This window comes from Typha angustifolia, chromosome 11, assembly GCF_048772165.1.
Source record: "Typha angustifolia cultivar Huaian chromosome 11, ASM4877216v1, whole genome shotgun sequence".
NCBI classification, from domain to species: Eukaryota; Viridiplantae; Streptophyta; class Magnoliopsida; order Poales; family Typhaceae; genus Typha; species Typha angustifolia.
Window position 1 is genome coordinate 2264065 of NC_133249.1, and position 13158 is coordinate 2277222.

General features: G+C 40.4%; 3 protein-coding genes across 3 annotated transcripts; 2 read left to right on the top strand and 1 right to left on the bottom strand.

Moving 5' to 3' along the window:
• The first annotated feature begins 1719 nt into the window (after positions 1-1719).
• On the top strand, positions 1720-5087 carry LOC140769891 (pentatricopeptide repeat-containing protein At3g62890-like). Its single transcript, XM_073110781.1, has 2 exons — positions 1720-2500; positions 3835-5087. The coding sequence occupies exons 1-2, from the start codon at positions 1784-1786 to the stop codon at positions 5026-5028; spliced, it is 1911 nt and encodes a 636-aa protein (XP_072966882.1). The 5' UTR covers positions 1720-1783; the 3' UTR covers positions 5029-5087.
• Positions 5088-5468: 381 nt separating this feature from the next.
• Positions 5469-8693, bottom strand: LOC140769892 (S-adenosyl-L-methionine-dependent uroporphyrinogen III methyltransferase, chloroplastic). The gene is made up of 6 exons (XM_073110782.1): positions 8014-8693; positions 7854-7931; positions 7046-7115; positions 6889-6958; positions 6477-6684; positions 5469-6290 (listed from the first exon to the last, which is right to left on the bottom strand). The coding sequence occupies exons 1-6, from the start codon at positions 8578-8580 to the stop codon at positions 6120-6122; spliced, it is 1164 nt and encodes a 387-aa protein (XP_072966883.1). The 5' UTR covers positions 8581-8693; the 3' UTR covers positions 5469-6119.
• A 633-nt stretch (positions 8694-9326) lies between these two features.
• On the top strand, positions 9327-11582 carry LOC140769795 (uncharacterized). Its single transcript, XM_073110664.1, is given in 3 exon segments — positions 9327-9434; positions 10387-10572; positions 10575-11582. Coding segments are annotated over 3 exon segments (534 nt in total). The 3' UTR covers positions 10815-11582.
• Positions 11583-13158: the final 1576 nt, after the last annotated feature.

Below are 13158 nucleotides of genomic sequence, written 5' to 3' on the forward strand. Positions count from 1 at the left end.
TATATATTATTAATTTTATTCTCTCAAAATTTAAGACTAATTTATTGAGTTCGAGATTTAACCTCAAACTAAATATGGCCTTAGATGATAGTAACTTTTTTTTTTCCTTCGGGAAGCCGATAAGAAATAATTTATTTATAATATCTAAGAGTTACAATTAAAGAATAATATATGGAGAGATAATGAGTAAAACATTTTATTTTTCTACGAACAAACAACATAATAAAAGAACAATATCAAACCCTAACAATTCAAAAATGTAAGTATAGTATAAAGGTAGAGCAATGACTCTTTGAGTGAGCCCCTACAACATGGATGAAACTCATGTTACAATAAAAAATGATATGCCATTAGGTTTGATAGGCGTAAAGAATTTGTAAATAATTAAACTAGCCATCGCATGAATATAAGAGCAAACATATATGATGTTTAGTAGCTCTGTCGTGACATTATGCCCTAGCCACGCACAATCATGTGTTCATCACATACCACTATAGAGGAGTAATATGAAACAAAATATAACATAGATAATCTCCTAACAAAGAAGAGGGAAGAAGGTAAATTCCTAAACAACCTACGGAATGGTGGTGCAAAGAGGAACCCCCACAAATAATCTCACAACTTACGATAATTCAAAACCATACAAGGAGCTAGCCCAAATAGATAAAAAAGAGGAAAAAGACAACCTCCCTCCAACATATCTAATATAAGGTTAGTATGAGTAGAGTGAGTGAAGGTGGAGAGCTTCAAAACTCTCCACGCAATCAAGAATGTTCTAGATTGAGCATCCAAGGAGGAGATAAATGGAGGAGCAGAGATAAAAGACCAATGAGATACATAAGGGCAGGTGCCCATCCCCTCTACAAATGCTGGTTGTGCATAAACATGAGAAAAATGATAAGGAATCTAAAGAGAAGAAGAAGAAGGGAAGAGAAAGGCACCCGCAAACACACTCTAATTAGATGATAGTTATAGGTAGATAACTTTCGATCACTCCAAATTAGTTCCATATTCCTCTTTCCTTCCTTTGATTATAAATTTTAATAAGAGTTAATTTTTTTACATATTTGACATCGTGAGTGTTAGTAATCAGTCAGTTAATCTAAAAGCTTAAGCTATTTGTAAGAACTAATAATCCATATAATGTATTTAACACATTGCAATCTCCCTACCACCATGTGGACAGCTGATGAATAAAAATGAGCTAACAAAGTTTTAATCTATGACCTCTAAAAGATTAGCTCTAATACCATACTAGATAATCAGTTAACATAAAGTTTAAATTGTTAAATAACATATAACATATATCACGCGGTTTAGGTATAATTATTGCAAGGATTATATTATGGCATGTATATATAGGAGGTTATGGGAGTGTATAGTACAATTAGCCGACTTATTAATAAGTAGGTAGGTATAACATCCTCTTCGATTAGAGTTGGCGTACAGGAAGTTTAGTTGGCAGTTGATGGGTAGCTTTTCTTATTGTCACTTTTCTACTAATGGAAGGTCTTTCACGTTAATCCTTTATGTATGTTTGTCTCCTTTAATTTCTGTGACACTTGGGACCTTTTCAACTATCCAAAATCATTTTGATTAAGTATTCTAGCTGTCATTATATTTCCAAAAACAGCCCGGATTAAGAGGTTTGCTATAATTTAATATAAATGCAGGGGTTGATTAAAATAAAATAAAAATTTGGGTGTGGAATAGAAAATTCCCATTCAATTTTACAATCACCCTCGAGATTTCCATCTAGCCTTCCATTCTTCCATCTCCCGCTATGCTCAAACGCCTCTCTCCCGCCAAAATCCACCACCACCCAACCACCACCTTCCTGAGCTCCCATGACCACCCACTCCTCTCCCTCCTCTCTTCCTCCTCCTCCTCCTCCTCCTCCTCCTCCTCCTCCTCCTCCTCTCTCATTCGCATCAAGCAATTCCACGCCCTCCTCCTCACCTCTGGCCTCTTCCTCCACCCCTTCCCCCCATCCAAACTCCTCCACATCCTACTCTCCATCTCCCCGAACCCACCCCTCTCCTACGCTGACCTCCTCTTCCACTACTCCCCTTCCCCTCCCCTCTTCTCCTACAACACCCTCATCAAGGCCCACTCCTCACCCTCCTCCCTCCTCCTCTTCCGCTCCATGCTCCGCGATCCCTCCGCCCCTCGCCCTAACCAGTACACCTTCACCTTCGTCCTCTCGGCGACTATGGCGCTTGCGGAGAGCGAGCAGGTCCGGGTTCATGGGATTAGAAGTGGGTTCGGGACCAACTTGTTTGTTTCGAATGCTGTGATCGGGATGTATGGGAATTGTGGACTGGTGGAGGAGGCGAGGAAGATGTTTGATGATATGCCACAGAGGGATTTGTTTTCATGGAATTCGCTTGTCAAGGCATATGTGGCTGCAGGGGATGTAGAAAGCGCTAGGGGATTGCTTGACGAAATGCCACAGAGGGACGTAGTTTCATGGAGTACGGTTATTGCTGGATATATTCAGGTAGCTCTTAAGCCACATTCTTCTTTCCCATCGTAGTATTTGTCAGACTGCATTTACCTCCTAATATAGGTGGTTTAAATATTGCGCAAAGATGTGGAGGTGAACCCACAATAAAATCAAATAGAATAGCAATGGATAATAAAAATTAAGCCAAGAAATAGCAAATTTAATGAAATAATAGCGATACTAAATAGGAAATGCACAACAAGAAAATGGTAGAAGTAAATGACTACTAATCACGTAAGCTAACCATAAATAAGGATATCAAACTCAAACAAACTACATGAAAAAAAAAGAGTGGAAGATGAGATTTACGTGGTTCAGCAATGACCTGTATTCATGACTGTTGTAAAACTTAAATCCACTAGTAAAAGATGCAAATACAAATTTTTTTTTAGCTTCAATCTCTCTCTAATACAACGGAGACATCTTCTCTTATAAAACTTCTCTCTTTTCATGCCCTAAAAGCTAGTATAAATGTATTTATAGGCATGACTCGAAGGAAAGAAACCCATGACACATTCAAATGGCTTTGAGCCTGTTCTAACACCCATGGTGAAGTGATCCAAAGAAACATCGCTCCGTTTGAACATTTTTCGAACGAACTTCGAACATTGAGCCCCTCAGGACTCTTAGATTGTGATTTGTTCGAATGGTCGTGGCAAATGCAAGAACAACAGAACACAAATTTGATGTTGGGTTCGAACACCCATATTTAATTTGAGCCAAAACCAATATTAAGTTATTATTTCTTATCTTATGGGTAGTGATCTTTAAGTGATGAAGATGCCCCTTTTATATCTGTTGGAATGGAGAACCCTAAAAGGATAAAGCATGGTCATAATTGCCATTCTACCCTAAAATAGTCTGTCAATATTCACTCTTGCTCTGAAGTTATCCTTTTTCCAGTCTTAGCTACATAAGTGTCCTTTCCTCTATGAAAACCTAGAAATATTTTACTGAGCATTATGTTGAGAACCTAATCTTATGCATGCAAAATCTTATACATTACCGGTAGACACTATATCTTTTGCCATATAAGTTCAAACATGATTTCTCTTTGATTATCAGTGGCTCACTCTTTTCTCGACGATAGAATTGCTATAGCAAGTTCCTGGATGAGATTTTATCAATTAGCATGAGTTCACACACAATTTTAGCCAACAAATATTTAAATGAGTTCAAGCCTTGTGCCTTCATATTATGCAAATTTTCCTCTGTCAAGTGGAGTACTATTCTTGTGTATTCTTATGCCAAATTTATTAGAGACGTCCTGCTTCATGTAATTAGATCAGTTTGTTAGGTAGACATAATGGATGATGTTTCCTGTTCAGATGGGTTGCTTCATGGAGGCAATTGATCTGTTTCGCAAGATGCAGCTTGCTGGTGTTACACCAAATGAATTCACACTAACAGCTGCTCTTTCAGCCTGTGCTAATCTAGTAGCATTGGATCAAGGAAGATGGATTCACTTATACATGAATAAGTCTAGGATCAAAATGAATGACAGATTGTTTGCTGGTCTCATTGACATGTATGCGAAGTGTGGAGAGATAGAATCAGCATGGAAACTTTTCAATACTGAAGATAGTCTGAAACATACGGTTCGACCTTGGAATGCCATGCTTAATGGATTTGCTGTTCATGGGAGATCTATTGAAGCTATTAACCTCTTTGGAAGGATGAAGGCAGCCAGTGTCCCTCCTGATAAAGTAACATTTATCTCCTTGCTTAATGCATGTAGCCATGGAAAGTTGGTGGATAAGGGAAGATCATACTTCAACTCGATGAAGAATGTCCATGGTGTTGATCCGGAGATTGAGCATTATGGATGCATGGTGGATCTATTCGGCCGTGCTGGGCTCCTCAAAGAGGCAGAGAAGGTAATATCTACTATGCCAATGGCTCCAGACACTGCCATATGGGGTGCACTACTAGGAGCTTGTCGTATCCATGGAGAGACAGAAATGGGAGCAAGGATTGGGAAACTCATTAATGAGATGGAACCGAGGCATGTAGGATGTCATGTTCTATTGGCAAATATATACTCTGGTTCTGGGAGATGGAGTGATGCAAAGGATGCCAGGAAGAACATTGAGGTAGCTGGTGAGAGAAAGATCCCAGGCTGCAGCTCCATTGAACTAGATGGAATGTTCCATCAATTTCTTGTCGGTGATAGGTCTCATCGGCAAACTAAGCAGATCTACTCTTTCTTGGATGAGATGGCTATAAAATTGAAGAAAGCTGGCTATGTTCCTGAAGTTGGTGAAGTGCTGCTTGACATTGACGAGGAAGACAAGGAGACTGCTCTTCGTAAACATAGTGAGAAGTTGGCCATTGCTTTTGGACTAATCAACACAGCACCGGGGACCTCAATTAGAATTGTAAAGAATTTGAGGGTATGTAGGGATTGCCATCATGCCACAAAATTCATCTCCAAGGTTTATGATCGTGAGATTATAGTGCGGGACAGAATAAGGTTTCATCACTTCAGAGATGGAAGCTGTTCTTGCAATGATTACTGGTAGATAAATACTTCAAAAGGAGAAAGAACCAACGGGAGTTGGCCAACTCCTGCACCATCCTTCAATGACAAAGTGATGGTAATCAATCACTGTGATTTTATTCAGTGGTCATTCTTTTTTATAACTTGTGTCTCATGACAAGCTCATGTAGAGTTAGTAAAATGAATTATGCGACGACTTCAAGCAAATAAAATTTTGGTTTAAAATTCTTAGATTCATAGCAACTACTCATTGTTGTGTTCTGAAACAGAGATCTTGGTTTAGCTAAACACAATGACATGCTAATATGCTATGCAACAACGTAAGCCGATTCATCCTAGGACTCCTCAGAAATGTCAAAATTAAACCGATGAGTGCACTGAGAGCCTCTGTACAGAAAGCCCGAATGCACAATGAACTATCAGTGTTCACTGAGGATAAAGAACAAACATTTGGCAGCGATGTGAAAATTAAAGATCAAACCATAGTAAATCTTGCAGTGCAACCGTCATGGAGCTTGCTAACAAAGAGAAAAATCAACACAAGGTGCTAGTTATCTCACAAGCATGGATATGTGGTCCTTGTGGAAGGGCAACAGTAGCAATAGCCAATAGAAAATTGCACCCAATGACAATCCACTATGTTGAGGTTGCACATTAGATGGCAAAAATGTTAATGACTCACAATCCCTTAATATAAAAGAATGAAATCCTGTCCCCCTCCAATGCCTGGAAAGATAATAAGCCTTAATTCATTGAATATAATTAGTGCAGCACAATGTACCACTGGGTGGGACCTTTTCCCATGGCATCTTCGTATCACTAGGCAAAAGCCAGACATGACTGCAACGATGGTGCATGATATGCCCTGCCTCTGCTTTGTCTGCATCAGATACATGTTTCAGTTGATTGGGCCAGAGGCTACATAAATCCTTTTCTTCTGTATTCAGCTCTCTTGGTGTTAGTCTTCTGTCAACAAAAGAATAGTCATACTTGTCTCAAATAATGCCTCCGTCGACATTTCCGCTCTTATGTTAATTGATAAATCCTGTGGAGTACAATAGTAAAATTATCTCCATGTTCAGAAGTCAGGAATCCCGCACAAAACACACACATCTATCCTTTTGTCTGCATGGCACATGGCTGTTTTGTTTTCAATGTATCATGCTCAGACAGTTGAGGCCAGATTGGTGACAATGCAACAACCTTGCCAATAATTATCAAAGTTGGGGACACAAGCTCTGCCAATTTAACCTCATTCACAAGATCCTTCAGCTTCGCAAATACCTGCACAGAATGATATAAGTAGAACAGTTAGGTAATATATAGCTACTGGAACAAAAAAAAATGTTCATTGATCAAATATAAAAGATTCACAAAACATAAAATTTGAGTTAAGCACACTATACATGGATTTTTCTAGAAGACTTATAATAAGAATCAAATTAAGTTGGAAGACATTTTATTGCTTACCATTCGTTGTTGAGGTGTAGTCCCCCGTTCTACTGCAACAGCTGGAGTTTCCGGTGGTAAGCCATGATTCATTAGTTTTGGAGCAAGAGCTGGGAGAGTTGACAAACCCATATAGACAACCAAAGTTGAATCAGGATCAGCAGCATTCTCTGCCACATATAGAGGATCTGTTCCACCGTTTCTTGAGTGCCCAGTCAGAAATCTAACACTGCAGCAAGGACTATATATCAAAATAAAATCTATTGTACTGTTCCACCAATGTATGTTCATAATAAGAAATGGAACTCTTGATACATAAATTCTCAGAATATTTGAATATCCAGCATCTAACCATTACATTTTTTAAATAATTGCGGCTATAAAAGACAACTGAGGTTACACAGAGAAAGGAGCTCATCAGATCATATGTTACCTATTTGCAACACCTCGGTGAGTCAGTGGAATGCCAAGCTCTGCTGCTATCCCTGAAGCAGAAGTAATTCCTACATGTGTTGAAAATGATTAGTTTGTATTTAATGATATCCAACCATAAAACATTCTGTCTTGTTGAGATATGAACTTGTTTATACCTGGAATAACCTCGACTTTAATTCCTTGCTGCTGTAGGAAATCCATCTCTTCTCCACCCCTGCCAAATACCTAGAGATACAACAATATATGTTAGAACACTTGAGATGCTCATCAATCACCTATTAATCCCCTGCTGACGTACAAATATCAGTGATGTTACACACAATGAAGGGAAATATAACTATCGTTCTCAAGTGTAAAGAATAAGATCTGATTTTATTAGTAGGACATACCATCACTTTTAAGCACAGTATATGTTGTTAATATTTATCTGTGTGGGATAGAGTTCAAACTCTACATTAAAATTTCCGCCAAAGTTTTATATCCCTAATTTGTTATCCATTGACAAGCAGCATATCAATTTTCATAGAAGTATGATTCATTTTATACCCTTACCCATCTTATGCTTTATATCTGTCAATGTCAGTAGTAATACATGCATGTGTGAAATGAAAGTAAACAACTGAGGATACAAAGTACGTGTAGTAGTTACAAACAACTGGTTTTTAATTAGTAATACATTGATAAGCCAAATTGCCAATATACAGTCCTTATTCAGCCCACTAACTAGGATAAATGTAGTCAACCCAACTTATTTCCAGCAAAAAAATCAGATTCAAGATAATATTCTCTAAATAATCCCATGTACTCTTCATAACTTGATCTAATTCATTCCGTCATTGCATTATGATTTTCGGACAGATAGAAGAACATTATTAGATACTTTCAGTATGCCAAAGATCACATCTTTCCTAATTCTCCAATCAAAATATCACAAATGTATCGCAAAAACATCAAATAATTTACCAGAGGATCCCCTCCCTTTAGCCTCACCACATTCGCACCTGCCTCAGCAAAACTCAGTAGCAACTCATGAATCTCCTCCTAAACACACAATATCCAATAGGAACAATATTATTTCTCATCAATCTACAGAAAAGAAACCATCAAATCACAAATTTTTTACCTGTGTCCTGCTATGGTACCCCGCCGTCTTCCCCACATAAAGCAGCCTCGCGTCTTCCTTAACCAACCCTAACACCTCATTGGAAACCAATCGATCATATAGAATGAGATCGGCCCTCTCGATCGCCCGCACCCCCTTAATCGTCAACAGCTCCGGATCCCCTGGTCCGGTCCCGACCAATGCAACCCTTCCGAGACTACCGCAATCTCCATTCTCACAACCAAGATTGCTCCTTGCAGCTCGCAGCGCTTCGAGAAGCTTCTTAAGCTCGGGCAACTGGACGGCGATCTCGTTTTCCCTATCGCAGATACCACCGTGGGGAGCGGTGGAGAACAAAGAATCGTATACCCAGGTTTCGCGTTGGTATCTCTCCAAAGAGTTCGTCTCCGTGAAGGGAGAGGAGGAGGAGGAGGAGGAGGAGGAGGAGGAGATGGTGGTTCGACGCCAATGGCGCAGAAGAAGAGGAAACGAAGGCCGAGAAGAGTGATGGGATGGCGACGGAGAGAAGTGGCGCAGATTGCGGGAAATGGGAGATGAGGAGGTAGAGGAAGTGGCGGCGAAAGCCATAAGAGAGGAGTTCCGGGAAGTGACTCTCGGAGAGAGACGGAGCGCGGAAGATATTTATTGAAGACCAAAGAGGCGGCCAAGGGAGAGGAGGCAGGCGTGTGGATGATGCACTTTTGGTGAGGGTGAAGGGCCAGAACCCAGAAGTGAGAGAGAACAAGTTGTCTACCTCTTCCGGTCGTGAAAGGGCCAGGTTCAATGAACCTTGCCCTTTTGGTTCTCTTAATGTCAACGACCGGCCCATGCCCACCTGAGAAATAAAAAGACCGGGCTAAAGTCTTTCAGCCCGGTCCGAGCCCAAATAGCCCATGAGCCAAATGGGCTGGTTACCCTCAAAGGATAAGAAGACTGGGTGGTTGATTAATTAAGTATTAATCAAGCAAACAAAATCTCTGGCAGTGGTGGTGCCGTTTCCAAGCTGTACTTGACGATCGATGGCACATGGCTGTGATGCACATGCTTGAATGACATGGAATTCCCTCGCACCGATGACCCATATACATACATCACCAGAGCAACATCAACATCATGTCTTCCTTTCATCAGAACCAAGAAGGCAAGAAGAATATAGAAGAAGCTCAGGGAACAACCACCATGAGACAACCTCTGACTCCTTTGCCATTCCTCATACCTCCTTGCTAATATTAATCTCTCATCACAGACTAGTAATAGTAGTAGTAGGAAGGAAGGAATAGTCCCACATCTCGTTGTCAAAGACTACCACCACACATGAGGGGGATCTCCCCCACATGCCCTTGAACAGGGTACATGGGAATCTTGGTCTTGCCTCGAAATTGCCGCATTCGACACGTGGTGGGGACCCATTTGCACACAAGGGGCCGCGCATACCGGATCCTGTACAACCCCTGCCACAGGAATCCCCCATAACCGAACTCTACTCGGGAGGGGAATAGGGATTCGAGTCGTACGAATTGGATCCCCTTGTGTACTGGACGGTGACGTGGATGACCCGGTAAGTTTTTAGTTCACAGCTTTGTTTTTTCAATGCTGCGCAACCAGGGATGGCATCATGTGGGAGATGCCATATTTCCATGCCATGCACATGGAGAGATGATGTGTCTGGTTTGGAAATTAGAGGCAGTGGAAGATGGTAGCCGCTGCTGCTGTAGGATCCTCATTTATTTCATTTCATTATCCATGCATGGTAGAGTTGGACACGTGCATGTCTCATGTGATGGGTTGCTTTGGATGTTTGCAATAATTCCAGTAGCTCAATATTGACTTTTTTGCAACAACGAGAGCTAGTAGTCTAATTCCAATAATGCATGAAGTTATAGAAAGAAAGAAAAAAAATAAAAGCTATACCATCAAACTAACATGCTCAAGGAAAAGTTTGCATTAGAAGGCTGACTTTGGATTGCAAAGGATTAATTTAGAGGACTAAGATTGCAACAATAATTGTGCCAAATTGCCATGGATGGGGGGAGTATTATGATGCCTCCAGGTCCAGGATATTGCGAACACGTGGCACATCATCCATAACTACCTCAGTGGGCTAACATGCTTCCATGTGCTTAATTGCAGGCCCGGAGTTGTCATGTCCTCTGCATGGGTGCATGCATACATGATAGGGCTTTGTTCATTGCTCATGTGGTAAAATATCAGTAAAGACAAATAGAAAGTTAGTTAGATGCCATTTAAGCAAGCGCTTATTGAGTAATACCACTTTGGTGTCACTTGTAACAGATTATATGATCAACAAAGTAACCACAAGTCATATTCCCACCTCCTCCCCTCCTATATATATACACACACACACACACACCTATGACCCATATCCACTTCTAGACTCCATGGGCCTCCAAAGAGACACTATCACAACCGCCGCCGCCAAAACCCATCACCTCTTCCTCCACCCCTCTTCCCCGATCCTCGAGCGAAAGAAACGCATCAAGACCTCTGACGACCGCCACTTGTCGGGCTCCCTCCCCTGCGGCCGCTACAGACCCCAAAAGGAGGAGGAGGCGTGTTCTCCTTCCGAGGTGGCGGCGGATTTGGTCGAGGAGGAGGAGGGGGAGAGCGAAGCAGAGGAGATCGAGGTGAGGGTGAGGGCGCTACAAAGGATGGTCCCCGGCGGCGAGGGCTTGGGGTTGGAAAGGCTCTTCGAGGAGACCGCCGGCTACATCGAGGCGCTCCAAGGGCAGGTGAGCGTGATGAAAACCCTTGCCGGATTGCTCGATGGGTTGGAGAGGAAGAAGAGAATGATGGGTGGGTGAGAGATTTTCTTCTCTCTCTCTCTCTCTCTCTCTCTCTCTCTCTCTCTCTCTCTCTCTGTTTCTTTTGTAATTTGTTGACGTGCCTTGTTTCTGTTTGTGAGTATGCCTCAGCGAAGAGTGGTAGATGAAAAAATTAGCAAGAAAGTAATTTGTTCAGCTGGAATTGGGATGATGTTTGTGTGATTCCTTTTTATGATGAACTGGAAGAACTCATGCATGCATGTGTGGGAATCTTTGATCCAAGTGGGTCCTACTTGTATTTTTGTTAGAAAAATCGCAAAAGATGGCGTTGATGGGGTCAAGCAAATAGAGAATGTTTAACAAATTTCAAGATCCAAATAGCAATCTAAAAAGAACACTGTGTGAGTTAATAAATGCAAGGGAAAAATGAGTTGCATTTAAATGCATCTTTTCTGGGTCAATGCAACAATAGTTTAATTTTCCCCTATAATCATAGGTATGGGTCTGCAATGATATATTTTTTAAGTAATTTGTAGAGCTAAAACATTAAAATGGAATCATAACAAAGGGAAAGAGGGTGTTACTTACAATGACAAATTCAAAGGGAGAACGCATTCCAATCAAGAAAAACATCTTTATAAACCACAGAAAGGCGAGAATAGAGAACAAGAATGAACCACTCATCATCAACTTGATGAAGGATATTATGCAAAATCTTCCTGGAGAAGCAGCCATTGCAAAAAATTAAAGTGCACTCTTCTTCTTACCATCATCGTACTAAAAGGAAATCCTTACTTTAATCTCCTCTACCAACACGCAACAGTATGACAAGGACATCTCATAAGCTAAATTTAGAAAAGACTGAACTACTAGGCCAAAGAAAATTAATCTTAAAGTTATATATATATATATATATATATATATATAGCTTCTATCTTGTTAGCCATAGAGGATTTAGAATGATCTTCTTATTTATCAATAGATGATGGCTCTGCTGATTGAGGTGGAGGACCTGGACTATTGGGAGAACTTCTCAGAATTTTGAGGATTAATTAGCAAAGGATATATTCCGTGTTTTCAAACTTTTAAATGGTTTTTGTGGTTAATTAGACCCTCCTGGGTAGCTGTTTGCTTACATATGATGGATCCTTTTGCTTGTTTTGTTTTGTTTTGTGTACTCTGGTCGTTTGTTTGTTGTTTTGTAGTACTTGTGTTTTAATATGCTAAGGGGACATGCAGGATGGTGTTGCTACTACTTGGAGAGTTCATAGCAATTTTATTTGTTGCTTTGTAAAACTGTTTTAATTGTTTCAATGAAACAGGGCATCTACCTTTTGTGAAAAAAAATCTTAAGCAATAGAAGTCCACATATGGATGTTTCATTTCCAAAATTTTCATTAAAAATGTGTTATTTCTTTTTCGAACTTCGCCGTAGTTTCACAACCTAAAATTATTATATTTCCCTATATTTGAAGTTGGTACTACAATTTTCTTACAATTCCTTTAACAAGGTTTCTTCCCATTAAAAGATCCCATTGTAGCATTTTGGGGGGGGGCAAGAGCATGACTAATAGCTACAAAGAGATGCATGTTAGAACACATTACCATGTACATAAAGAGAGTTGTCCAAGGATCAAGAAAACCTCAAAGTGGGCTTGGCCCAATTAAAATAGCTTAACTAAATTTATAAAACTCTGCCTTTGCATAATAGTTCCTTACATTACAGGGTCCACATCCCAAGGGCCTAAACTCTTGAAGTTCCTAATGGTACTATTTGTAGTTGTAGTGGGAGAGGCTATTTCCATCATGAGTGCATCTCCATTCTCCACTCCTTTTGCTTTCCTATGGATGTTATATTACTTTGCTTTCCCTGAACCCCGAAGTTAGGACCATGACTCCATAACCTAAAGTAAGAACTAATATGAAATGCCTCCACTAGCGTAGCTCTTGTCTCCTTTTAGTAGCTTAGGTTATAGATCCCACCAAAGGAGGCCATTTCATGGCAAGTAGAAAAGCCCACTAGTGGCCATGGTCAGTGGCTCTCCTTTCCTTCGGCTGCTCCACTTGGAGAAAGAAAGGATCGATCCCTTGTGCATACGTCACTATGAATAACAATAAGATGAGGAGAAGAAGAAGAAGAAGAAGAATAATGAAGAATGATAGATTTTGGTGAGCAAATTGGTAGGTGAAAGGAACCATTTCTCCCACTTGGAGGAGATGATGGAGACTTCTCCAAGCTCATCAAAGTTATGTACAAAGAGCCAGGATTGGGTAACGTCCATTTCATGTACTCAAAAATGGGCTCCATGCTGATTCCATCACTAACCAATCCACCCTAATTATATTCCATTACGAATTGTTTGAGATCTTTGGTGCTTGAATG

Bases quoted from the DNA above. Each gene is read 5' to 3' on its own strand.
- LOC140769891 (XM_073110781.1), top strand. From the start codon at position 1,784: ATGCTCAAACGCCTCTCTCCCGCCAAAATCCACCACCACCCAACCACC. The intron at 2,501-3,834 runs GTAGCTCTTAAG...TTTCCTGTTCAG, and splicing joins TTATTGCTGGATATATTCAG to ATGGGTTGCTTCATGGAGGC.
- LOC140769892 (XM_073110782.1), bottom strand. From the start codon at position 8,580: ATGGCTTTCGCCGCCACTTCCTCTACCTCCTCATCTCCCATTTCCCGC. The intron at 7,116-7,853 runs GTAAATTATTTG...TTGTATCTCTAG, and splicing joins TAAAGGGAGGGGATCCTCTG to GTATTTGGCAGGGGTGGAGA. The intron at 6,685-6,888 runs GTAACATATGAT...TCCTTGCTGCAG, and splicing joins CACCGAGGTGTTGCAAATAG to TGTTAGATTTCTGACTGGGC.